The sequence below is a fragment of the Halichondria panicea genome, chromosome 6 (assembly GCF_963675165.1).
Source record: "Halichondria panicea chromosome 6, odHalPani1.1, whole genome shotgun sequence".
Lineage (NCBI taxonomy): Eukaryota > Metazoa > Porifera > Demospongiae > Suberitida > Halichondriidae > Halichondria > Halichondria panicea.
Genome location: NC_087382.1, coordinates 6,582,337 through 6,608,056, shown reverse-complemented (window position 1 = coordinate 6,608,056; position 25,720 = coordinate 6,582,337). Strand labels below are relative to the sequence as shown.

Below are 25,720 nucleotides of genomic sequence, written 5' to 3'. Positions count from 1 at the left end.
ATGACAAAGACAACTCTAGACACAGCTCTTCTAGATGCCAGTATATGCAGCGTATAAGATTGGCATGACCGACGAATGGCTTGACACAAAATTGTTGGAGTTACAACCACTGCAAAACAGCCCCCCCCCCCCACCCCACTACCGCTGCAAAGAAACAGCCCCACCCCACTTACTACTGATGCGAAGAAACAGCCCCAGTGTAACTGCTGGCTCGAACAGCCCTCAACAGTTGTCTATCCTCGGCCTCACAACCAAGCCAAAGAAGCTGGCCTCTACACTGCTGCAAACAGCTCAAGCCCTCAGCAAAAAGAGCCGCTTCTAGTGCTATGGTGAAGCAGAATTGACATGCATCACGAAGTTGAGGACTACACAGAATCTTCCACAAAATGAGCCTTGGACAATTGTAAAACCTGCATAGTTGCAAAGAAGAAACTCCAGCAGTGCTGAACATTCCTGCATGGCTGGACTTACTTTGATACTAGTTATTTCTATAATAATAATTTGTCTGTCTAATGCCAGAGGGCGTTTTGTGGTCAGTGCACTATGACTTTCAGCAGTGCATTATGCTGCATATTGCACTTGGCAACAACATAGCAACGGGATATACATGCATTGATAGCTAGTTGCTTTACGGAAAAAAATAAATAATAAAATAAATAATAAAAAAATAATAATAAAAAAATAATGTGTGTGGGAGTTGGATACTACTCCTCTTTATGTACGCGTTAAGGGCCCCTCCATTGGCACTGTCACATTTCGAGGGGCTTAATTTTCGCTGTTTTCACTAGTCAAGGAGCTATAATTATATTACTAGTCCTGTGCAACGTTCTTAGAGCAAGCCAAATAAAAATTCATAGCTGCCTGCCTAGTCATGCAAGAATTCCATTGTGCAATGACTTCTGGACTAAAGTGCTCAGACGGCCTCTCCCCAATTATGGTAGGAAGGGAAGCTGATGAGACTAGCTTACCAATAGCTAGCTAGTGCAGAAAGCACCGCAGGTGCTGATGACTCCGTGGAGGCGCCAAAGCAATGAATCTACCGTACTAGATCTAGCGGACTATTATTAAATATACACACAAGCACACTTAGTTACAATTTACATTACACAGAGAATGGAAAAAGAGTGGGAAATGATCGTCTATGATTGTAGGATGCCGAAAGTTCAAAGTTCATAATCTAATGAAACAGTGTGGATTTTCAGCTTTATTGTCACTCTTGCAGCTACCAATAAATGTCAAGGTTGTAACAAGCTTGCTACAAGGTGGTTTGGTTGCAGAAAGGTTGTTACAACCTGTTTGCCAGGTTGTAACAACATTGCATTGTGGTTGTCATTCTGTACAATTGATTATTTACAACCTTGTAAAAATTAATAGTTACAGCAACATTGCGTTCTGGTTGCTCATTTTGTAACAACCTTGTAAAAGACATGGCAAGTGCACCCCAATTGGTTCATATCTTGTGAATGTCAGCTGTCTAGCAGAGTGCAGGACAGACCTACTGCATACTAGTTTAGCTAACTCAGACTACTCTATAATAGAACAACTAGATGTTTAGGTTTACAAGCCAAAATGAATGACACATCTATTGGTATCTCGGGTATCTCTTGGTGAGGTGGATCGAATAGGAGTCAGTAGGAATCATGCCCTCCTCCAATGTGCACCAAGTTGCTGCAATGGTTGGCCAAGAAGTACTATGATGCCAACATTTTTAAGATGTCCAATAAGTAGCATTCATGATATTAAAAGCCAGACAAACGAGTGCTGCAAGCTGCGCTGTGCTAATGCCTAGCCTCGCTATGTCATTCTTTCTATCAAAAGTATTAGAGTGTTATAATTATTATAGTGCAAGAGACTTAGTATAGGGGGAATTAAGCTTTTTTCTATAATCAATTTGAATTTGAAAGTGAATCTATATAAAATTATAGGGGTATGTCTGCAAGAGGTCACAAAATTAATGACTACTAACTAGCTAGCTGCTCTTTTCTGACTCTTGTAGCTAATAAAAAGCTAGATTATAAATCATAAGTTGAATAGAAACTTTTGTGCAAACAAATGGTGCTACGAAAGCTGAACCAGCTTTAAATGTGAGTTCGAGTCAAACTAGCCATAACTCGAGAAAGAAGCTTTAGTTTGTAACCTATGAATCAAAATCCAAGCTTGAAGCCTATATAGAAACTGTTAGTTTTCGTCGCATTGCAGCATTTACAGCCACAGTCACTGTCAGATTTACCGTATCCCTCTTGCCTTGAGGCATAACAATGTTGAACGTATGTCTCTAAGATTTTGTACAAATCATCATCCCCTATACCTCTATACGTCCACCCCTCTTGTTCATCACGAAGCATAAGTAATTTGTGATAGATATGGTCCTATAATTATGACACTTATAATTATGTATAGGCCGCCAGCAAGCAGAGAAAGCTGTGTAGTAAACCATGCACTGGTTAATCGATGCAGTAAACGACAAATGTGCATCATGTCACCGTGCCATGAAAAGGCAGCGTAGTGGTGTATACTGTTTGGAACTCAAGCAATCTCTCATCATTAATCGATTCTCGAAGAGACTATAAAGTTTGCTTAATATTTATGCCTCGAGGCGTAGCCACACGAGGGATACGGTAAAGTAGCCTCGATCCCAGGCCGATCCGTCTCTAATTGAACGCTAGGTCGAGGCGATCTAGCGTTCAATTAGAGACGGATCGGCCTGGGATCGAGGCTAACGGTAAAGCTGACTGTGTGTGTGTCTGTCTGTCTGTCTGTGTGTGTGTGTATTCCAGCTATAACTGCTCAACGGTTACAATGCGACGAAAACTAACAGCTTCTATAGGCTTCTAGCCACGTTCTCTTGCATTTTGATTCGTGGATTAGCAAACTAAAGCTTCTTTCTCGAGTTATGGCTAGTTTGACTCACATTGAAGGCTGTTGCAGTCTCTTCAGAATCTTTCATAGCATCATCTGTTCGCACAAACTTTCTATTCAACTTATGAGTTAGCCTTGCACTTAAGCGCTAGCTTTTTGTTGGCTACAAGAGTTAGAAAGAGCTGCTAAAGAAGCTAGCTATTTTAGTAGCCATTATTGATTGAACTGCAGACACACCCCTATTCCTGGATGTAGATCTAATGCGCATGCGCGCTCAATACCACGTGTAAGAGAATCCATTTTGCAGAGAATCAGCTTTGTTGAGGTCCAGGTAAGCCACAAACCAACCTTTTCTGATAATTACTCAATTTATATTATTCGTTACGAAATGTCTCAATATTGCTGAACCACGAATATTTTGTCCCCCGAAAATTACCCGCTATACGGTACCTTGTTGCAACCTGTTAGTAACCAGGTTGAAACCACATTGTTGCATAACCAGGTTTAAACCACCTGGCTACAACCTTGAAACAAGCTTTAAACAATTTCAAATCCATGGTTCTGGCAAGGTTGCTGCAACCTTGCCACAACCGTGTAATTTTTCACCCTTGACACAAGGTAGTTATTTCTGTATGGGAGTGCACGCAGAGCTAAGTACAATAGCTAAGTTATACCATAATTATAGCGGGAAGTTTCGTGGGTGCAGATTTTCGCTACTTGGCTCCAGAGCCCTCAGCAGAAATGTTCGTGGGTTCTAATATTCGCGTTTCAATGCAGTAAACCACACCCACCAATAGCAAAAATACCGGTGCTTGGAACTTTATCCCGAATTTTCGCGTTACTGCTCTGCCCTCGCAAAACGCGAAAATTTCCCACTATCAACAATTTTGTTTCGCAAAAGTCCTCCAAAGTTAGCCATAACCCATAACTCAAGATTAAACGAGCATGTTGGCTTTAATTACCGGATTAGCAACTTCCGGATCTCGGAGCCAGTTTTGAGTATAAAAAGAGCTGCCGTGGGCGCAACCTTTGACCCCTAAATTTTCATTCAAGCCTTAGTAACGAGCTGTTTTTTTCTCTTGCGCAAAAGCGCTCAGAACCCACTCACTACACACTGTGAACACTAAAAAAATATACACAAAGGGAAGGGAAATACATTCTTGGTAGTTTTTCATTTTTACCAGAAGCAGAAACAAAAAACAAAAAAATAAAATTATTATCATAATGGCTGACAAAAACTTTATGAATAGATACAGCAAAAGGCTATGCACAATAAAGGAATCTTTTCAGCTCCAGGTCAGCTACAGTGAGCATACTCCAGGGAACGTTGTGGAAGAGCTAGGAAGCTTGCTTTCTTGCATAATAGACGGCATTGAAACTGTGCCATTGTGGAAATTCACCGAAAGTTCGATTCTGAAAAGGATTTATATGAATATCAGTACATCTATATCAAACAAAATCTTTACTACCATTTTAATAGGGCAAGTGGGGTGCTAGCCTCCTTCACAAGGCCTAATTATTAGGCCTGCTACTGACTGCTTGCGCATGCGCAATATTATTGGATAATATTCCCGTAATGTTTCCATTAAACTGAATTTTTACCCGAATTATATCCTGAATAACTATATAGACGAAGAATACTCTTCATATTAAAAGTCAGACACAGAACTATCTAGCTAGCTAGCTAGCTAGAGACAGAGCTGTATTGGTTACAGCAGCAATTTCTTTCTGATAGAGTCGACTTTCACCAAGGTTAGTGTCAGATGGGCGTGGCCTATCCATATAGGCTATTGTCAGCCTTCCCCTCCGTTCAGAGGATTGTTATCCACACTGTTGCAGGCTGTGAGTCTTTTGTTAACATAGTAGGCTAAGGGTAGCTATTAGAATGCTATCACACGGGCTAGAAACCTTCTTCTATCCACTTTCTTCAATCCACTTCCGTTCGTTGTGACGTCATTGTTTTACTGAGCATATACAATGGTATCCGAGTTACCCACTTTCCGGGTAATAGGTGGCGCATGCGCAAACAGTCGATACCAGGCCCTCTCTTCGAGCAAAGAGCGGCCTGGAATCGAGGCTAGTGGGGTGCATGGCACCAGACAGTGAGGCTCTCCTCCCCCTAGCAAAGAGCTAGGGATATAATAGGATAATTTGCTTGATACAGATAGTAATACTTACATATTCTACATAAGTTGATGGTGTACCCAGGGAGACTGTCAACAAGCAAAGGCAGTCGCAGTCCTTCAAAGCGTCCTTCAACGCGACCTGAGAAAAAATGAATGTTACTAAAGGGTGATGATGCCTCGGTGTAGGCAATGAAGCTACATGCAGTACCATTATTAATGAACACTGTACATATAATTTACATTTTAGATGGATTCAGCAGCCCTGGCGGATAATGATTAATTCGTTTTATTTTACTTTATTCTCTCGTTATTCCCCTATTTTGCTACATACAAGTTGTACTAGCTTTTGAAGTAAGCAAACATAATAATAAGCATTATTTTGCAAACCCAACTAATTGCAATTCAAGAAAAAATTATGATTATAACAGCCTTAACAATAATTATACAGAAACTCTTCATTTATCATCGAGCAGTTGTAATAGTCGATCTACACACACAGAGACACACTACCGTATACCTTGCGCATGCCCAACTGAGGCATAATGAGTGTATATAATTATGAACGAACAAACTGTAAATAGATATTATACAAAGGTCCTTCCCTACAGACTTTCTACTCTTCTGTTCGTTACATTATATGTAAAATGAAAAAGCGTTCGCAGATTGATGAAGTCACATTACTTTATACCAAACTACTAACATTACTATAGACCTGTGGACTACTTACTTGAGTTATTATGTCCACGTCTTCAACAACAGCATCAGTTTGTCAGATCCTCATGTTGGGCCAATGCATCTCTGGCAGCAAGACAATGCTTAGCACTGTCAATTATACCTACAAAGACTTGCTTGGTATCTTCAGTCTCGAACTTTAGCTCCTGTGGAACCCCCAGTAGGCTTCTTTTGAGGTTGTGGAGAACAGACTTCTTGAAATAAACTTTTGACAGCCATTTTTAGTTTTTAGTTTGTGTCTACTATCTCGTGAGAGAGCGGATATCGAAGAAGGCGTATCAAAAGAAGAATGTAAAAATGTAAAGAATGTGCATTATAACTGTCAAGGGCGTCTTTTTGCAAGACTCAAGAATATTCATTGTTGCCATTTTGTCATTTTTTGGTTGCTTCCGGTCGGAGCTGCCCACGGCACGCCCTTTTATAGTCAGCATGCTCATTTAAAGCCTATTAAAGCCTCTTACTGCACAGCTGTAACACTCCACGGGCACACACAACACTGATATTGATACTACCGTATAGCGTGTAATTTTCGTGGGGTAAATATTTGTTCTTTGTGTGGGCAAGGGCAAGCTGACCTCCACGAAATTTTCCCCCAGGTATAAATTATATATTTCCTGTTTTTAGGCCAGGCAGACTGTTACAGCACACACACACGCACGCACGCACACACACACACACACGCACACACACACACACGCACACAGTTAGCTTTACCGTATCCCTCGTACGGCTACAGTATGAAGTTAGGTGAGTCTGAGAATAGTGTGAGTCGCCATGCCCTCTTCTACTTTTAAGTCCTTAGTTGCACTTAATACGGTTTTGATACCGTTGTGTATCACTGTAGGTACATGTACCAAAATAATTATGGTGGCTTGTGGTGATACAAACAGCGTACATGTAGTAGGTAATCAGATAGAAAAACAAGCCTAACCAACCCACTACTACAACCCTACATGTACAACTTGCTACTTTAAGTATTACCTTGACCAGGGAAGCAGGCTGAAATCCAAAATCTTCATAGTCGAAGCTGAAGGGAGTATTGGTGTGTGCATTGTATGTAACAACAAAAGTAATTATAGTACGCAACTCCAATTGCAATAGACTGCATGTAAACAGGAGGCAAACCTACGTCACAAATGCTCACTATTGTAACCGCAACCAAATCAGCAGTTCTCATTAATAGTCCTATTCGTTTAAGAGCCTGGAATTTTGATTGCTTTTTGAACGCCCACTAACTACTTCCTGTATAGCTTCCGCAGTAAATTGTGCTGAGCTGGCACACCCTTTTACATAGAAGTCATTGTAAAATCAATGCATTTTTGCAGCCTCTGCATTCTGCAATGTATGCGCTATTATTCTAAAGAAAGGAAGTTTCTGAAATATTGAAGTAAGAGCTACACAATGGTTTTTGCCCCAGAGATTGTTTGTCAACTGTCAGTGAGCTAGCTGGTTTTGAAGATACCTACTATAATTATACACAGTAAGTGCAGTAGTAGATCTAAGAGGTAATCTAATGCTCAAGGATGATGGAAGATCTTATATACATAGTAGGCATCTGCAGAATATTGTGTAGAGGAGATGTTCCACCATCCTTGAGCATTAGTTTACCTCTTAGATCTACTACTACTGCACTATACTGCACTTACTGTGTGTATAGTAGGTATCTTCTGGAGAACAAAACTTTAGTTTGCAAATCCAGGAATCAAAAATCCAAGATAACGTGGCAAGAAGCCTATAGAAGCTGTTAGTTTCGTCTCATTGCAACCATTGAGCAATTACAGCTGGAATATACACACACACACACACAGTCAGCTTTACCGTATCCCTTGTGCTACTACGCCTCGAGGCATAACTAGGAAAGGCAATGAATAACATTAGTGATAATCGGCACTAACGTTTATTCATTGAATTTCCTAATTTAAGATTTCACAGTTCATACAACATGAGTGTGGTTGTGAAGTAGGTTGGACAGAACACCTACTACGTTGGGTACTCTTCCTAATGAACTGTTGGTAACAATAACAACACTATTATATCCTGTTTTCATGCAGTTGCTAGGATATAGCCAGGAGATAACTGTGATAATTATTCCCTCTGATATTTCCCCAGACATGTTTGGTACAATTAAGATATCTTATAGAATTTTGAATTTGAGCAGGCTACCATATTAAAATGAAAGCACCACAGGTGCTGATGCCTAATAGTTAGATGTTATTTTGCTGCATGCAGAATACAGAATCACAGGGAAACTCAAAGAGTGGGTAATGATCCACGATGATTGTTGTTAAAAACAATCGATGCCAATTAATGGCTGCAAGTTAGCAGAGCGTTGCAGCTCTCTTCTCACTCTTGCAGCTAGTGTTCTAGTGCAGAGCTAACTACTAAGTAGAGTAGCAACACTCGGTGAACAAGTTTTGCTACGGACTCTTCTGAAAAAGCTGCAATGGCATTCCAAGTAAGCAAAACTAGGCATAACTCGAGAACAAAGCTTTGTATAGGATATACCACACCTAAGAGGAGGATATGCACCCATATATCCTCCGCTACCGTGGTTACTCCGAGGCGGAGCCGAGGGGTATGTAACCACGGTAGCGGAGGATATATAGGGTGCATATCCTCCGAGTAGGTGTGGCATATCTGACTTATACCACGTGACCGTAGCACTATAAAAGGACCTCCCCCTAGCAACAATTCAATCGCGATGCAGACTGCAAAAAAGAACAAGACTATGCCGGATTTTACAGCCGTCAAAGAGCTAGTTGAGCAACATGTTGACTCCTACAGATGCTCAAGAGCTTCCTTGGTCCAAGCGTTGACCATTTGACATCCCCTACTGGAGTTGCAAGCTCTCCTTGGATAAAATGTATCTAAACCGCGCCCATGGACCCATGGAAGCTTAGCCATCTTGTTGGAGAGCACCTTCCGTGTTTCTGCCGTCGCTTTGAGTCTTAGTACTGTCAAGCATGGCTCTTTTCTCTTTGCTTACTTTCTTGAACAAATGAAAAAACTAAAAAACAACTTGAAAAACTGTGCATGCCTGGGGCTGTATGCTAATATTCTATATATCCTACAGCTGTTGACCAATGAGATCAATTAGTGGTGACATAAGTGTGGTATAAATTTTGCAAATCCACGTATATGAATCCAAGAAAACATGACTAGAAGCCTATAGAAACTTTTACTTGCACTTTATTGATCCTTGAGCAGCTGTAACAGTCTACACACACAGAAACACAAACACACTACCAGAGGAGGTTGGTCACGATTGTTAATCTAATCTTCTAATTTTCTTTGCAATGATCATAGCCTTTTATATTAGTAGGAAATGATGCTAACAATACTCAGTGAAGTGAGTAGCATAGTCATACTCGAAGTACAAAGTTCCAGTTGTTGCTGCACTTTCCTTGTTTCTTAGACAGGAAGTAGCAACGATAGTTTTAAACTACTACGACTCATAGACTAACAGGAGACGTAATACAAGACAGATAACGCTCAAATGCCAGAATAAGATAAAAGTGCTGACTCAGCGGGTTGGGTAGGTTGGGGTTCTTTCAATGGCTTCTGTGCATTTACTGTAGGAATTGGGGGTTACAAAGAAAATTTAGAAGATTTATTAACAATCGTGACCAACCTCCTCTGCACACTACCGTATATACCTCGCTTGCCCATGCGCACCGAGGCATAATCAATTTTGGTTGATTTTGTTTTTAGTACTGTATACGTACTGTAGCTAGTCATAGTTGGATTACAAAGTCAAAGATAGTGAGGCACTTGATAAGAGAGCTGGTCGTTCATAGTTAGAGCTAGTGCAGTGCAAGTGGGAGCCTAGGAGCCTTGGCACTGCGCACTGCCTGGCTCCAGCTCTGTGGGTATGGGTGAATTTAGCTGTTTGGTCTTGGAGGAGGAGTCAGGGAAGGGTACAGAGTGTTTGCTAGATCAGCATTTCTTTGACAACGTGGAACTAGAACTCTGGCGTCGAACGGTAAGCATTAATACCTGTAGCTAGCTAGCTATCGACAGAGCAAGCTTTTCCACAATGCTTACTTTCTGTATGGTAGAGGAGTAAATGCGCAATTATAGCTAATTTCGGTGTGACATACATTTTTTCATCTGTGTAACTATTTGTTTCTGTGTAACTATTTGTTTCCAGTTTTGGCCACACCCAGATACAATTAATACCAGCTATGTCTATAGTTGTCGACCTATTTTAGAGGCAAAAGACAAATCGGCTTGGGAACGAGGCTACACACACCTCTGTTCTATCGTTCAAGATCATCTCTAGCCTCAATCCCAGCCCCTCTCACTAGAGGGCCTGGTAACCACCGTTTGCGCGTGGGTGGATTCAATAGTAAATTTGTTAGTAAAACTCTTAGTAATTGATCAATTAACCTTTTGTACTATGGTCACCCACGTGGTTGACTATAATAGTGTCAAGAGAGAGAAATCGCCACCACAACCCTAGGCTCATACGAGGAGCACTGATCTTACCGAAATGGCATCAAACAAGCATCTGGAAGCAAGTAGACTTGCCAGAGCCGGTCGGTACTGACAGAAAAACGCCCACCACTCTACCACAGTACAAAAGAAGACAAAACCTGACTTTTCAAGAGAGCTTGAGCAAGAGCAGAAGATAAGTAGAAGTCATCACAACAAAACTAGTTACTAGTCTAGGCCATAAATGTTGTAAGTATATTATGTGTATGATTTGTGCAATGACGTCATTGTAAAATATACTGACTAATTTAATCTCGATCCCCAAGATTCTTGGGGCAATTGACGCATGCGCAGACAGTGTATACCAGGCCATCTTTCTCAATTGAGAGCGGCCTGGAATCGAGGCTAGATTATCTCTTGCTTGAGCTCCTCTTCTATAACACTCTAATTGTCCACCAATTAAAGTAATCGGGTGCTAGCTAGGGATTTATTGTTTTGAGTTTTCACAGTAGAATCATATAACTAACCAATTCGAAGTCCTACCTATGCACATGCAGTTTATTGTAAATGTACGAAGTGTCACGTTAAGAAATATATAAGTGCCAGCGTCTCCAACAGGATTGCGACCCATTATACGTACATTATAAAGAAAGGTTGCTGTGTACGTAAATATAACACTACCTTGCGTAGCCTGATGATTCTGATTTGACAGCATCGTAGAAATCGAGTACTACTTCACTTAGAGGCATGATATACTTGAGCAACACTCTGGTTTCATCAAGGTATAGCATCTCCTGCTGCATACCACGGCGACTCTGAAAAATATAAATATTGTTCATACATGTACCTACTGAGTAGCTAATGACAGCATCACCAAATACAAAAACTAATAGTGAAGCAGTTTTATTGTAATAACAATACAAATGTATATAAATCACAGAGAAACTCAAGGAGTGAATTGATTGTTGTTCAAAACGATCGATGCCAAAAGTCCAAGTCTAAAACTAATGGCTGCATCAGCAGAGCCTTGCAGATATCTCTTCTCACTCTTCCAATAGCTAGCGTTCAGGGACTGAAATTTTTGGGCCCCCCCCTGAAAATGTTGGTTCGCTAATCTTTGTGGTTGCACTTGTGCTTGTAAGCAGTAATGAAATTGTTTAGAGCTACATGTATGCATATGGCAGCCTAAGGTCCTCTCCACACCATATACATGCACAGGCAGCTACAGGCTCATCATGTGATCATAAATATATCTTGCTCTGAGTGAATGTGCAATGGAGCATGTCGATGCTTTTCATTTGAAAAAGAGTGATTCCTTGGTTCTAAAAGCATTTGTAGAAGTGCTGCAGTTGATTGTGCTGGAAGAGTGGTCAAAAGCAAGAGCTGTGCATGCGCAGGCAACTGTAGATCTCCAGCATTGTCTAAGACCACGGGCGGACTACCAAAATTGGTCTGGGGGGCTGAAAATGTCAGCCTCCGGACATTTCTGTCCGCGGTGGACCAACATTTTTGTGGCACATGACAATATGTAGTAATCCTTAGCTACAGAATGATGTCACTCTCCTGAGTCTCCAGCAGCAAGGTATAAGTACATATAATATCATAATTGGGGCGAGCCCTGAGGCGAGTCCCATAGTTTCGAGTACTGTAGAGGAAAGCTCAGCAACTGAATATCCGTTCGAGTGTCTGTCTGTCTGTGTGTCTGTCGCTTGAAGCTTTTAGCATGACGATCGCTCTGCTTTTTAGCGTAACGATCTTTTTGTCTCCAGCTTTTTAGCGTAACGATCACTGCAAGACATTAATTTTTATTTCTACTCGAACTCATTGGATGAAACTGATACAGCTCAACAACTAAGGCAGTGAGGCAATGGCGTTGGGATATCAAACACACTGCCTGCTGGCAGAACTAAGGGAAGTTTGACAACAAAAAGGATCTAATGAGACAGAAGCTCAGCTTGTCTGTCGTCTGTCTGAAGAGGAAGAGAGAACAGTTAGAGAGACCTTTACGAAACAGTAAGACATTTACTGGATGAAACTGATACAGCTCAACAATTAAGGAAATGGCGTTCCCTACGCTATATCAAAGACATCATCTGCTGGCAAGGGTAAGGAAAGTTTAACAACAAATAGGAGCTATGAGACAGAAGCTCGTCCGTCGTCAAAAGGTTCGAATTGAAGAGGAAAAGAGAATTGCAGTTAGAGAGATCTTTAGGAAACAAAGGAAACAGCAAGTCGAAAAAGTGATACTACTCACAACAACTTCTTTGTCTTCGCTAAGGCTAGGCTCGCCCCACACAATGCTTCCAGCATCCCCTAGTAATTATAAGTGTATTTATGCCTCGGTGCGCATGCGCAAGCGAGGTATACGGTAGTGTGTGTGTGTGTGTGTGTGTGTGTGTGAGTGTGTGTGTGTGTGTGTGTGTGTGTAGACTGCTACAGCTGCTCAAGGATCAAGCTTCTAGTTATGTTTACTTGGATTTTAATTCGTGAGAAAATAATGCTTTGTATTCGAGTTATGCCTAGTTTTGCTTTTTAGAGGATAGAGGCTCAAATGACCACACCCTCACAGTAGAGAGGTCTTTCAACACCGGAAGTAAACCATGATTCCCAAGAGGTCAATCTGCAAAAACTGCATTTTAATAGTGCAAATAATAACCAGCTACAGTAGACTCTCGCTATTCCGGCTCTCTGAAGTACGGCCACCTCTATATATCGGCCATTTGGCTTGGCACGGCACGGAATGCTAGCTATAATTATGTTTACTGCACAAAACTCACCCTGAAGTACGGCCACTCGCTATTCCGTTTACCAGCCAGTGCTGGCTGTCCCAAACAAGGTTTTCAATGTAATTTTATACGTATATTACGGCCGGATATGACGTTAGGGTGTGGTTTAGCAAATAAAATTGGATTACACTTAAATAGAGAACAGAATGATTCATTATCCTACATTATCAGAGGAGGAAGGACACGATTAACCTTAGCTCTAATTAGCTAATTATCGCGACCTTTTAATTACATTCTTTGAACGATTCATCTTTTCTTTCTTTATAACCTCTACATATTGGACACAAGAGCTAGAGCAAAGTAAGCCTTCCCCTATGGCCAAGTTGTCAGGACCTGAAGGTAATAGGACCCCTATAAGAAGCACCTCAAGTACTCCTATCTCTAAGATCCCTGTGAGAAGCATCCCAGGCACTCTGATCTTGTCTCTGTGAGAAGCACTCTTGATCCTGGAGACAGGATCCCTATGAGGAGCACCCCAGGCACTCCTGTCTCTGTGATAAGCTGCAACATGGTTCAGAGTGTTTCCAACATGAAGAACATCAATGACACTAACAGTCTCAGCTTCTAGCACCCCATTATTTGTATGGTTTGCTCTGTGCCTGCAAGAATTGCCTGTCACTCATACTACAGTACTGTTCTGTGTGTCCCAATATGTAGAGGTTATAAAGAAAGAAAAGATGAATCGTTCAAAGAATGTAATTAAAAGGTCGCGATAATTAGCTAATTAGAGCTAAGGTTAATCGTGTCCTCCCTCCTCTGCTACATTATCCTCGAGACAAGAACTGCAAAGGTAGTAATTAGATTCGAGGTAAGGTCGTTTTTAAGCCGCGGCTATTTCCTGAGCTACAGCCACCTCGCTATTCCGGCCAAGCTGCATGGTCCCAAGGGTGACCGGATTAACGAGAGTCTACTGTATATAGTATACAGTAGACTCTCGTTATTCCGGCTCTCTGAAGTACGACCACCTCGATATACTGGCCATTTGGCTCGGCACGGAATGCTAGCTATAATTATGTTTACTGCACAAAACTCACCTGAAGTACGGCCACTCGCTATTCCGTATACCAGCCAGTGCTGGCTCCCAAACAAGGTTTTCAATGTAATTTTATAAGTGTATTACGGCCGGATATGACGTTTTGGGTGTGGTTTAGCAATTGGATTACACTTAAATACTTAAATACACATCAGGGGAGGTCGGATATCACTTGAACTATCACTAATTATGACCTTTTAATGACCTTCCAGGCCAAATTGCTTTTCGTTTTTGCTGACTCAGCAGTAGCGTGTACTGATAGTCTCTATTTCAGCCGCCCTCTAAAAGTTGGGCGGCCTATATAATCACGAGTCTATGTTATAGAGGGCGACTTATTCATGAGACAATATTTCTACATGGTTTCTGTCGCTGAATCTGTTGACAGCTAGGTGTGTTTCATGTGTTTTGTGTCTATGATGGTTACTGGACCTAACCCTATCAGCATCATACTAGCTAGATCCGCCTCATGTTCTACTGCTGAGTCAGCAAAAACGAAAAGCAATTTGGCCTGGAATGTCATTAAAAGGTCATAATTAGTGAAAGTTCAAGTGATGTCCGACCTCCTCTGATCCTACATTATCCTCGAGACAAGAACCGCAAAATTAGTCATTAGATTCGAGTCATTACATTCGAGGTAAGGTCGTTTTTAAGCCGCGGCTATTTCTCGCTTTTCCGGCCAAGCTGCATGGTCCCAAAGGTGACCGGATTAACGAGAGTCTACTGTACGATAATTATAACATAATACATGTACCTCTGGCGCACGGAGAGTATTAAATTTAAGTAATTATTGTATTTTACCTCTGATAAATTTAGCATCTTGCCAAGATATTCCAAAGGACAAACTAGTGTTCCCAGAACAACTGGTTCAAGGTACTTTTCAACAGTGTGCCTTGCAGGAAACTATTAAGGTTAAGATCACATGCATAATATGTAAAAGGAAATGTAAATACTTGTGAGGGAGTAAGTATAACCACTTCTTCGCCAGTACGTAGAATTGCTGTGGGATGAAGCGAGCATAAAAACAGGTCATACTTTTGTAAACAAACCTTTGTATGACACACTTGGAGAAGTAACAATCACAGAAGCATCGTATTCCTTTTGAACCGAGAGTATAATTAATCACCAAACAATGAGTGACTATAACTATTTATTCCTAACCTCTTCTAGCCGCTGTCTGAACACATCCATATGTAAAAGTCCAAGAAAGCCCAATCTCCACCCCTGACCTAAAGCCACACTTGAATCTGGGTAGACACTCACACTGCTATCATTGAGTGCCAACTTATCAACTGCAGTTCTCAGATATGGGAAATCGTTACTGTCCATAGGGAAAACACCGGCAAAAACCTAAACAAAACACAATTACTAAAGGTGCAATCAAGTCATATTATATTATTCTATATAGTTGCGGCAAATAATAAACAAGAAAGAAGATTTTATTTTTATTTTTCGCACACCCATACGTGATAATTCAATTTTACATAAGACCCCTCTCAAGTCGTATTATACATGTATATATATAATTATAGTTGCGGCAAATAATAAACAAGATATCATTTATTATTTTTCGCACCTATACGTGATAGTTCAATTTTACATAAGACCCCTCCCCTCAGGTTGAAAATTTATGTACCATGGGTTTAGCTCGTGTGAATCCTGGAAGTGGAGTGATTTGGGTACCAGCATGGTGGAAAGTATCACCGATGAATGCATCTTTGACATTCTTCATCCCCATCATCATGTATCCAACTTGTCCAGTGTGGCTATTGTACAATTCGTAAATATTATTATAGAACGCAACGGCATGAATGTTTATAACACGTACTTAGATCCCACTTGTGTGTGTTTAGCAGGGAATTATGAGCCATAATCTCATAGTTTCCAAGGGATTATAAGCTTGAGGGTATAAAGTACAAGTACTATTTTTGAATGTTGTACAGAAAGGATAATAAAGCTGTAGCTGCATGATAATTAGCTATGGCTGTTCAGTTTTTTCACTACCAGTTTCTATAGCGTTTGCTGGGTTGACGGTAGGGTTCACCAGTATCTTTTCTGTCGAGGAACACTAAGAGCCAATGATTTTAACAGTTTTGGGTCTATTGTCACAAGCATGAAAGCATGTCTTCAACTTGTAGCATTGTCAACTTCATCCTCCTGACTTCTGTTTCTATCCTGCAGCCATGTTTCAAATTGCAGTAGACTCTTGTGTCTTTTTGGGAACGATAGTGCACTGTAGCATTGCTGCAAGCTGTTCCTTGCTAGCTAGCCGTACATATCAGAACAGTTTACTGAGAAGGAGTGGGGCTTGAGTGCAGATACGGAGGAGGCTGGGCTCATTTGTTGCAGAGCGCTAGGTGGAGTCACTAGTTTGTCCATTCCAATGTTGAAGCAAGGCCAATGCAAAGGTTTTTTTAGCAGAAATCATCTAGACTAGCTTGTCAGAACAGGACATTTACAAAAATAAAGCTGTTGCTAAGGCTTGCTGCTTTTATAGATACACTTCTTGCCTGAGGCAGCCAATGAAAAGTGGGATCTAAATCAGTTAGCACATGTGCATTCGGTATCTATGGTTATAGTGTCCCTCATCCCTCGGGCAAAGCCCTCGTGATATGGGACACTATAACACATAGATACCTCATGCCCATGTACTATCTATAACTTAGCCTCATTCCCTGGCCGTTTTTTCTTTAACATAACGGAGTCAGAAAAATACAGTCTGATACATGTATCTATTGAGGGTGATAAGTGCGCATGCGCTTATATACCAAAATCTGGGGAATCCCATTATCTTTCATCTATCTGTGGTGCTCACTATTGCATTACTCAAGAAGGCTCGCAGACTAATCTGAAACCAAATGAGGCTCTCATCTACTAGTGTTGCTTCTATTGGCTGCTCATGTCTGTTTAGCATTTGAAAGATATACATGCATGTATACCGTATAGGGCGAAGGGGCTTAATTTTCGGTGTTTTCATGGGTTAGCAATCCTACACGAAAATTAAACCCACAGTTTTTTACATGTGCTTAGAATTCTCTGCTATAACGTGAAGATTAAAGGCGTGGATTCCGGTAAGCAGTCATCCAGTTATCCCACTAACATTGTGCAATGAAATGCTTTTAGAGGCCATAATATTCCATGAAATATAAGTGCCTTAAAAATTTCGCGCTATAGAGTATGACTTCCAGACAGGCTTGGTAAACTACAGAGCTTGTCGTTTGGTGAGGGCGATGGACTATCATTATACAGCGGTAGAGTAGTCTGGCCACGCCCTTCCCAAACTTTCATATTGGGTTGGGTGAACTTGCAGTCAACAATTCGTGACAACACCCCAAGAAATCTTGGGGCATGAAACCACACAGTGGGCATAATCACGTGCATATACTGATCAGATATGCGGGAGTTGGCCACGCCAATCTCAAGACTGAGCTAAACAAGGTGCAGTACATATTCTCTTCATGGTGCACGCACGCACGCACGTGCTAACCACGTCCATTCCGGTGGCTATCACTTAATTATCACCACTCAGTTATCTAACCGTGGCCACAAGTATTGATAGTATGTAAATTAATTTCTCCGACTCTTTTCCAAAAAATGAGGCTGGTGTACGAGACTAGTGGTAACCTTGCATTTTTGTTCTATGCTGAAGCTGAAAATCACTCCTGAAAGCTTTAAGCTTAGAAGAATTGACACTCAGAAAGCAGGGACCTATATTCTCCGTAATCTGTTAAGATCGACATGTAAATGATTTTACTAGTCAATAAGACACAACTATACAGGCCTAAGCCAATTAATGTAGCTCTAGGAGAACTCGGTCATCTTTTCACAATAAATGGAACAAACGTAACACGGACCACCATTTCAGAATACAAAATTAATAGTATAGTACTCATAGTATTCACAAATAGACGTCCTTTTGGGGCAATGTACTGTACGTGCATGCATAGACCGCTTGATCCAGGTAAGGGTAGCCTGGAATCAAGGCTGCGCCACACAAAATAATACAGGCTAATTGACACCTACTAACAGAGAGTAGCTCTTGACTTCCTTGGTCTGCAGGATGCCCACTTCAGCAACTTCATATGACAGACCAGTGTGAGCGGACTGCACTACGTCACCTATAGATTTATGTGCAAGCAAAAATAACACAGCAACTAATGACACGTACAGCAACTAGAGCACCAAATTTGTAACGTGAACATTGCTAAAAGTGGCCGGGGAGAAGCATCAACAAGCGTGGAAAGGAGAAAGCAAGTTCTAAGTACGACAAATCAAAATTGCATCCGAAAATGCAATTATTGCACGCTTTTATTACGATGGTCATTACATGTACATGGCTGTTTCAGTCTCACACATAATTATTATGCCAAGGGCGTATAAACCACCAAGGGGGAGAGCTAGCTACATGTAGGGCATGCAACTCAGATTACAAACATGAAGTACAAACATTAATTCAACATACCTTTTGAGACACACCCATCAACAATAGCAACCAGACACACCACTCCTTTGTAATGGTTGAACCAGCTATCAAACAGTAGCATTCGCAAGGAAGCACTAGGAATTCCTGGTGGGCTAACACAAAAATATTATTTTATCGAACATGGCAAAATTACCTTGGTACTCTCTCTACGATTGCAGGTAAAAGCTGAGGGATACCAGTCCCTATTTTTGCTGATACCTAATGTAGTACGAAATCATGTATAATGAAAGCACCGCTGGTGTTGATCTACATAACATAAAGCTAATAGCTTTATATACATACACATTATATCATAATGAATATTTTTGCATTAACTAATTTTACTGCATGCAGGCAGAATCCAGAATCACAGAGAAACTCAGAGTGGGTAATAATTATCGACCACGATTGTTGTTAAAAATGATTGATGCCAAAAGTTTGAGTCTAAAATTAAAGGCTGCATCAGCAGAGCCTTACAGCTCTCTTCTCACTCTTCAAATCCCAAAAACATGACTAGAAGCCTATATTTACTTGCACTTCATTGATCCTTGAGCAGCTGTAGCAGTCTACACACAACACACACACACACACAACCGATACTTCGCAAGGCACACACACAGACACACAAACGCACTACCGCATACCTCGCGCATGCGCACCGAGGCATAATTAGTGGAAGCACTCCATAGTGCCATAGTGCCAATAATTATAGCTCGTAATTATAGGCCCAGCCATTAATTGTGATCTTTATTAATTTTGCTCTTAGGATTAAGGCAACAAACAAACCTGAATAATGTCAGCTTCATTAAAACCAAAAGCGTTTCTCATCTGCTCTGTAACTTTGGGAATATCAGCGTGAGAAAGGTCGATCTATAATTATACACATGCATGAATTAAGCTCACAATTTACACTGCACTAAAATAACCGCATTCACCTAAACCAAAAACCCTAACTCACTTTGTTTATCACTGGTATAACTGTAAGGCCAGCCTCAGAAGCTAACAAAAAGTTGGCGACAGTTTGAGCTTGAACACCCTGAAACCAATGTAGATCATGCAATTACTGATGAAAAAACAATATCAATACCTGTTGACCATCAACTACCAAGAGTACTCCTTGACAAGCTGCCAGCGAACGAGACACCTCATAACTGAAGTCTACATGGCCCTGGGAAAACGAATGAAATCTTTAAGACATTCGCACTTTAATTTTTGTAACGTTACACCTACAAAACTATACTGTACGTACTGTCATGCAAATTGGTAAGTTATACACTCGTACATCCAGATGAATTTTTCAACTACATAACACGAATACACAACGGGATTCATTTAAATATTATTTATTGAGATGTAAGGAACACTAAACACTTTTTTTCGCATAGGGGTGAAATAATATATCTCTATTAAAGTGTAATCCAATTTTATCTGCCAAACCACACCCAAACAATCATATCTGGCCGTAACGTATAAATGAAAACCTTGTTTGCGGCAGACAGTACTGGCAAGTATACAGAATAACGAGTGCATGGCCGCATTTCAGGGCGAGTGTGTTGTGCAGTAAACATCTAGCCAGAAATTTGTGCTATTGGCAGGTATATCGAGGTGGCCGTACTTCAGAAAGCCGGAAGAGCGAGAGTTTACTGTATTCATTCAGGATATTTCCGCATTTCCAATAACGTTTTACGGGGAAATATCCAATAATTTTGCGCATGCACTAACTGTCAGTAGTAGGCCTCCTTTTTTTTCCTTCGCGGCATGTTGAAGGAGGCTAGAATACACATATGCACCCACATTCACACGCACACAGACTGCTTAAAGAATAACTTCGGCGCCTACACATCAAGGTATAATTATTATAAATCCACCTACAGGTGTATCGATCAAGTTCATCATAAACATTCCTCCTCGCTGCATTTGGTAAAACATTGTAGCTGTTTGAGCTTTCACAGTGATTCCTCTTTCCCTCTCCACTGGTAAACGATCCAGTACTTGTTGATTAGAAATGTTTGGGTCAATCACACCTGCACGATTACAATCACAGCTCAACAATGACAATACTGTTTAAATGCTTGACTGCATGTGTACACAAAAGATGTGAACTAATAATGGCCCATGCTGACTCAGAGGAGGTTCGATAGGGTCAAAAGGTCAGGGATAATTAACACTATAATTGGGTACTGAATTCCTGACCATTGGATCCGATGCGTTATAGTACTTAACGCAAACTATATTTTAATCGTTTGAAAGCACATAATTATAGTTAATTTGAAGAAGCTTTTTTTGATAAAAGAACAAAGGTTTAGTCTAAGCAACGTTTTTGAAGGCTGTTAGCTTGTAAGCATTGCTATACTGCATGCGTTTCGAAAATATTGGACAAAATGGGCGAGGTGAAGAGTTCATTCTTCTCGCTTCCTACCGATGTTCCTCAGGGGTACATCGGATTGAATGTCATTATTAATTTTGTCTGAAGAATCAAGAGAAAATGATGAGGTACATCGATGAATAGCATCAGGTTGGATCTCCATGAGCAGGTCAATAATGACCTTTTGACCCTGTTGAACCTCCTCGGTTGCTGACTAGCTACAGTAGTACTATAGCTAAACCACAAAAAATGTGCAACAATTACCTGAGGCGTGCGGGTATAGTAGTTGGTTGGTTTGTCTGTTTTTCTGTCTGTCTGTTTGTGATTTCTGAGCCTGCCCACTTGGATGCCATAGCGGTGCATTTACAGCATGGATAGCCTTCACACAAAAGTTATTAGTTTTACTATAGTGGTACATTTTGATGCTAAAGCTTTGTTGTCGAAAAGCGAGCAAAAGCTAAGAAGCTTGAACTTGCACGTTGGCCATAGAGCTGGCTATAGTCTATACGCGGCATTTATTCAAGGCACTAGTACTATTACAGTCACGTGGATACGTAATTATTTGTTTTCATGAGAAGAGACTCCAAGTTCTTTGCTGCCTACTGTGAGCCTAATCCGGTAATTCTAGCTTTCTATTTTAATTAGTGACCCGGCCTGTTCCATTGTTCCTGGTACAGGATCACTTCAGCTGTAAATACGTAAATCGAATAAAAGCCGTGTACACGTATAGCTAGCTAGCTAGCCATGCTACCAACTAGTCTCATGAATCAGCTGCCGTTCTTTTGGGTTCCAAAAGAACGGCGGCTGATTCATGAGACTAGCTGCCAACGTGTAAGTTCATTGACAAGCTTCTTAGATTTTATTTGACAACAAAGCTTTAATATCAAATTCTGCTACTATGAAAATGAAAGCACCGCAATCAATAATTTTGTTGTGTCGTTATTCAAATGTGTTATTCTTATATAGAACACATGCAAGTTGATGGTCAAATAGGGGATCGAGCGTCTCGCATAAAAAAAATGGTGTAACAAGAAGTAGTATAGTGCTACCAGAGGAGGGAGGACACGATTAACCTTTAGCTCTAATTAGCTAATTATCGCGACCTTTTAATGAAATTCTTTGAACGATTCACATAACCTCTACATATTGGGACACACAGAAAGTACTGTAGTATGAGTGACAGGCAATTCTTGCAGGCACAGAGCAACTACAAACATAAAGGGGTGCTAGAAGCTGAGACTGTTAGTGTCATTGATGTTCTTCATGTTGGAGACACCCTGAACTAAACAATTCCATGTTGCAGCTTTATCACAGAGACAGGAGTGCCTGGAATGCTTCTCACAGGGAGGATCTTGGAGACAGGAGTGCCTGGGGTGCTCCTCATAGGGATTCTGGAGACAGGATCAAGAGTGCTTCTCACAGAGACAAGATCAGAGTGCCTGAGATGTTTCTCACAGGGATTTTGGAGATAGGAGTACTTGAGATGCTTCTTATAGGGTCCTATTACCTTCAGGTCCTGCCATAGGGGTATCTCCAGTAGGAGAAAAGGCTTACTTTGCTCTAGCTCTTGTGTCCAATATGTAGAGGTTATAAAAAAAGAGAAGATGAATCATACACATCATTAAAAGGTCGTGATAATTAGCTAATTAGAGCTAAGGTTAATCATGTCCTCCCTCCTCTGGTGCTGGACCAACTGTTAAAGATCGCAAAGATTGAGCCCCACCCCCAACTAGTTGGAGCATGCAAAGACAAACCCACAATCTTGGAATTGCATCCTCTAGCAGTAGTATCTATCCTAGGTCTTTTAATAATTTTGTTGTGTCCTCTAACAATGCTGTCAAAAGTGAAGGTAAGCTCAGCAGCTGCAAAAAGCCATGAGCACTAGTTCTACGTTTCACTTTGTTTTCAATGACGCAAAAGCTTTAGCTTAGCCTAACAGTTAATTACCTTGTTCTGTCCACTGATGCATTATGTCTAAGCTATAGCTAGACTACATTTGTAAGAGCTCTGGACATCGTTTGCTGATTTTGCATGCACGGATAATTGATGGGCGTGATTCATTTATGAGTCATTCTGATATCCAAATATTTCAACCGTACGGACGAGGTGAGGACACCAGGTATTCGGATAATCGAGGCTCATCAGGTACCACCTACGTATACTAACCTGTAGACTCCAAAAGTCTATCGGCCAATGTGCTTTTTCCATGATCAACATGAGCTATTATTCCAAAGTTTCTTATTCTTTCTGGTGGTAGAGATCCTACATGTACCTGCATATGGAAGTACATATAATTGTAGGCACTGTGACTGCATGGTTAAAAATAGGCAATTAAGGCCTTGGCAGATTTTGTACTATTATTACTTTAGGTTTACTCTTATCACTCTCATAGACGGGTATAGTAATTTTAGCATTTTCATATTTTTAGGGTACAAATTTTGGCGACAAATTCAAAAGTTTTAACGTTGAATGGAAAGCTTGGAAGTCAGAGATGGGCTATATAGCTTGCTTTGAGCTTGCTTAGCATACTTCCAAAAGTACATTTTCGTAAGAAATGTTTCTTCATAATTTTTTTATACGTATTAGCGCTATGGAGACAGGCCTGCTTGTCTTCTGCGCATGCGCAGATTATTAAGTCACTTCCTGTTTTAATAGTTGGTTTAAAATTAGTTGCTAAAGCTTCAGGCATCATCAGGGTGTCATACAGGGGGGAGGAAAGGGCCGGGGGATATATCCCCCCTAGCTCCAATTCCCCCTCCCCCCCGTTTCAAATATGACTGAGTGTCCATAGCTGGGCATTGAAATAACAGTTGACCTTTTTTTTAGTAACATTTTCTGGTTACTTTTCTCATTTCCCCCCTCTACTTCAAAATCCTGTATGACACCCTGATCATACACAGTAGACCAGTAGTGTACAAATGTACTAGGAGTGTCTGCAGAAGTGTCAGTAATCACGCAGTCTTTCTTTTGCAAGATAATTAGCAGCAGTCTTCTTTTTTCTGATGAATCCAGAAATTTTACGGGAAACAATTTTGTGCATGCGCAAGCAGGCCTTCTTTTCTATGAAGGCCGGTGAAGGAGGCTAGTGCTTGACTAATCACTGCTAGTAGCAGGTCATCAACGGTCAACAATGAGTCTTGTGATGAGCAACCAGTATGTTTTCAAGGTAAATTGACCAGGCTCACAGTAGGTACGGCAGGGGGATGAGAAACAAGTAATTGATTTGGGGTGGCCTTATACCATACAGCGCAAAATTTTCTCGAGGCGCTTATATTTCGTTGCACAACGTTTGCGGAATAACTGCTTACCCGGAAGCCACGCCTTTAATCTTTGCACGTTATAGCAGATAATTCTAATCAAAGAACAATTTTCGTCGACTTAATTTTCGTGTAGGATTGGTAACCCACGAAATCCACGAAAATTTCGTGCTATACGGTAAACAGAGAGTGGAATATTTCACTAGCCTTCATTATCCTCGAGACAAAAGATTGGATTCGAGGTAAGGTTGTTTTTTAGCCTGGCTATTTTCATAAATACAGCCACCTCCCTATATATTTCGGCCAAGCTGTACTGTCCGGATCAATGAGAGTCTACTGTATACTGTTGCTGTTTCCACTAGATAATAATTGTAGCCTCATTTAAGACGGCTTTATAATAAAGCCAACAATAAAATTATATGGCGCTATATTAGTGCCATAATTCAAGGGGGGTATACTTTTTCATTAGGAGGTATACTTTTTCATTAGGGGGTATACTTTTCCTTAAGAGTGTACTCTTTTCATTGTACTCTTTTCATTAGGGGGTACACTTTTTTCTAGGGTAAGCTTATATATTTTTCCCATGAGAGCAGTATACTTTTTAATCTTAGGGAGAACATTATTCAATAGGGTGTATACTTTTCACTGAAAATAATGAGCTCTTATATCCCGTTGCTATGTTGTTGCCAAGTGCAATATGAAGCATATTGCACTGCTGAAAAGTCAGATTGCACTGACCACAAAATGCCCCTCTGGCATAATTAAATTAAATATTGTATCATGAGAAATAATAAGTATCTCAAGCCATGCATGAATGTTCAGCACTGCTGGAGTTTCTTCTTTGCAACCATGCAGGTTTTAAAATCGTCCCAGGCTCATTTTGTGAAGATTCTGTGATCCTAGACCTACATGTAGTCCTCCACTTCTTGATGCACGGTCAATTCTGGCTTCATCATAGCACTAGAAGCGGCAGGGGGCTTGAGCTGTTTTGCAGCAGTGTAGAGGCGAGCTTCTTTAGCTTGGTTGTGATACCGAGGATAGTGCTAGTGGAGGGGGCTGTTCGAGCATAGCCTCCTTCGCAGCCTCTCCTTTTTCTGTTCTTTGTCGTAGTTCAATAAGATGAAATACGGGACTAATTGGAGGAACAAAGAAAAAAAGAAGGAAGAGACAAAGAAAAAGGTGAGCCTGCCTTGCTAAGTCGCGTGACGGTAGACGAGTGGTAGACGAGTGAAAATGAACGTGGGCAATCACTAGCTGGGCGGAGCCTGACAGAGCAAAAAGCTACAGCATGCCTACGCATTGCAAACTCCAACATAAAAGCTGTTAGCATCGTAGATAGTAAGCCAGAATCAAGCGTGGAGACATCGTAGACGAGGGCTTACCTAGTAAAGACTAAAGACTAAAGATCTAGATCTATATCTAAATATAGCTCATTTTTTCCTGAGTTCAGAACAGACCCACTTGACTAGTAGATATAATTATTACAGCAGTATAACTCTACTCTAGTCTTTCATACTTTCTCTACTGACTAAAGGTCTCACGAAGGCTGACTCTACTGCACTAGACTAGACTGTACTGTTCATTACAGATTATGTTCCTGGTAAATGCGCTCCAAGTACTGTGTGGGAGGACAGTTATTGAGGTTTTCTCTCGCCCACGCTCGTTAAAA

At 40.9% G+C, this 25,720-nt stretch overlaps 1 protein-coding gene across 4 annotated transcripts in view; it reads right to left on the bottom strand.

Annotated features, from left to right (window-relative positions):
• The window catches only part of LOC135336826 (translation factor GUF1, mitochondrial-like), a 33,267-nt gene that overhangs the window by 4,959 nt on the left and 2,588 nt on the right, over window positions 1–25,720 (bottom strand). For 2 of the 4 annotated variants that reach the window (XM_064532705.1, XM_064532704.1), the window contains exons 2-16: window positions 22,961–23,066; window positions 20,302–20,453; window positions 19,517–19,597; window positions 19,388–19,465; window positions 19,216–19,299; window positions 18,584–18,648; window positions 18,430–18,542; window positions 17,995–18,085; window positions 15,604–15,733; window positions 15,129–15,317; window positions 15,017–15,065; window positions 14,921–14,967; window positions 14,769–14,870; window positions 10,833–10,966; window positions 6,699–6,744 (exon numbers count right to left, since the gene is read on the bottom strand). In XM_064532705.1, the coding sequence (XP_064388775.1) occupies window positions 6,699–6,744; window positions 10,833–10,966; window positions 14,769–14,870; window positions 14,921–14,967; window positions 15,017–15,065; window positions 15,129–15,317; window positions 15,604–15,733; window positions 17,995–18,085; window positions 18,430–18,542; window positions 18,584–18,648; window positions 19,216–19,299; window positions 19,388–19,465; window positions 19,517–19,597; window positions 20,302–20,453; window positions 22,961–23,066 (1,467 nt within the window). Of the gene's footprint in view, window positions 1–3,978; window positions 4,273–5,037; window positions 5,125–5,712; window positions 5,960–6,431; window positions 6,556–6,698; window positions 6,745–10,832; window positions 10,967–14,768; window positions 14,871–14,920; window positions 14,968–15,016; window positions 15,066–15,128; window positions 15,318–15,603; window positions 15,734–17,994; window positions 18,086–18,429; window positions 18,543–18,583; window positions 18,649–19,215; window positions 19,300–19,387; window positions 19,466–19,516; window positions 19,598–20,301; window positions 20,454–22,960; window positions 23,067–25,720 lie in introns of those variants that run through there. The other 2 variants (XR_010394945.1, XR_010394946.1) reach the window with 2 other exon arrangements.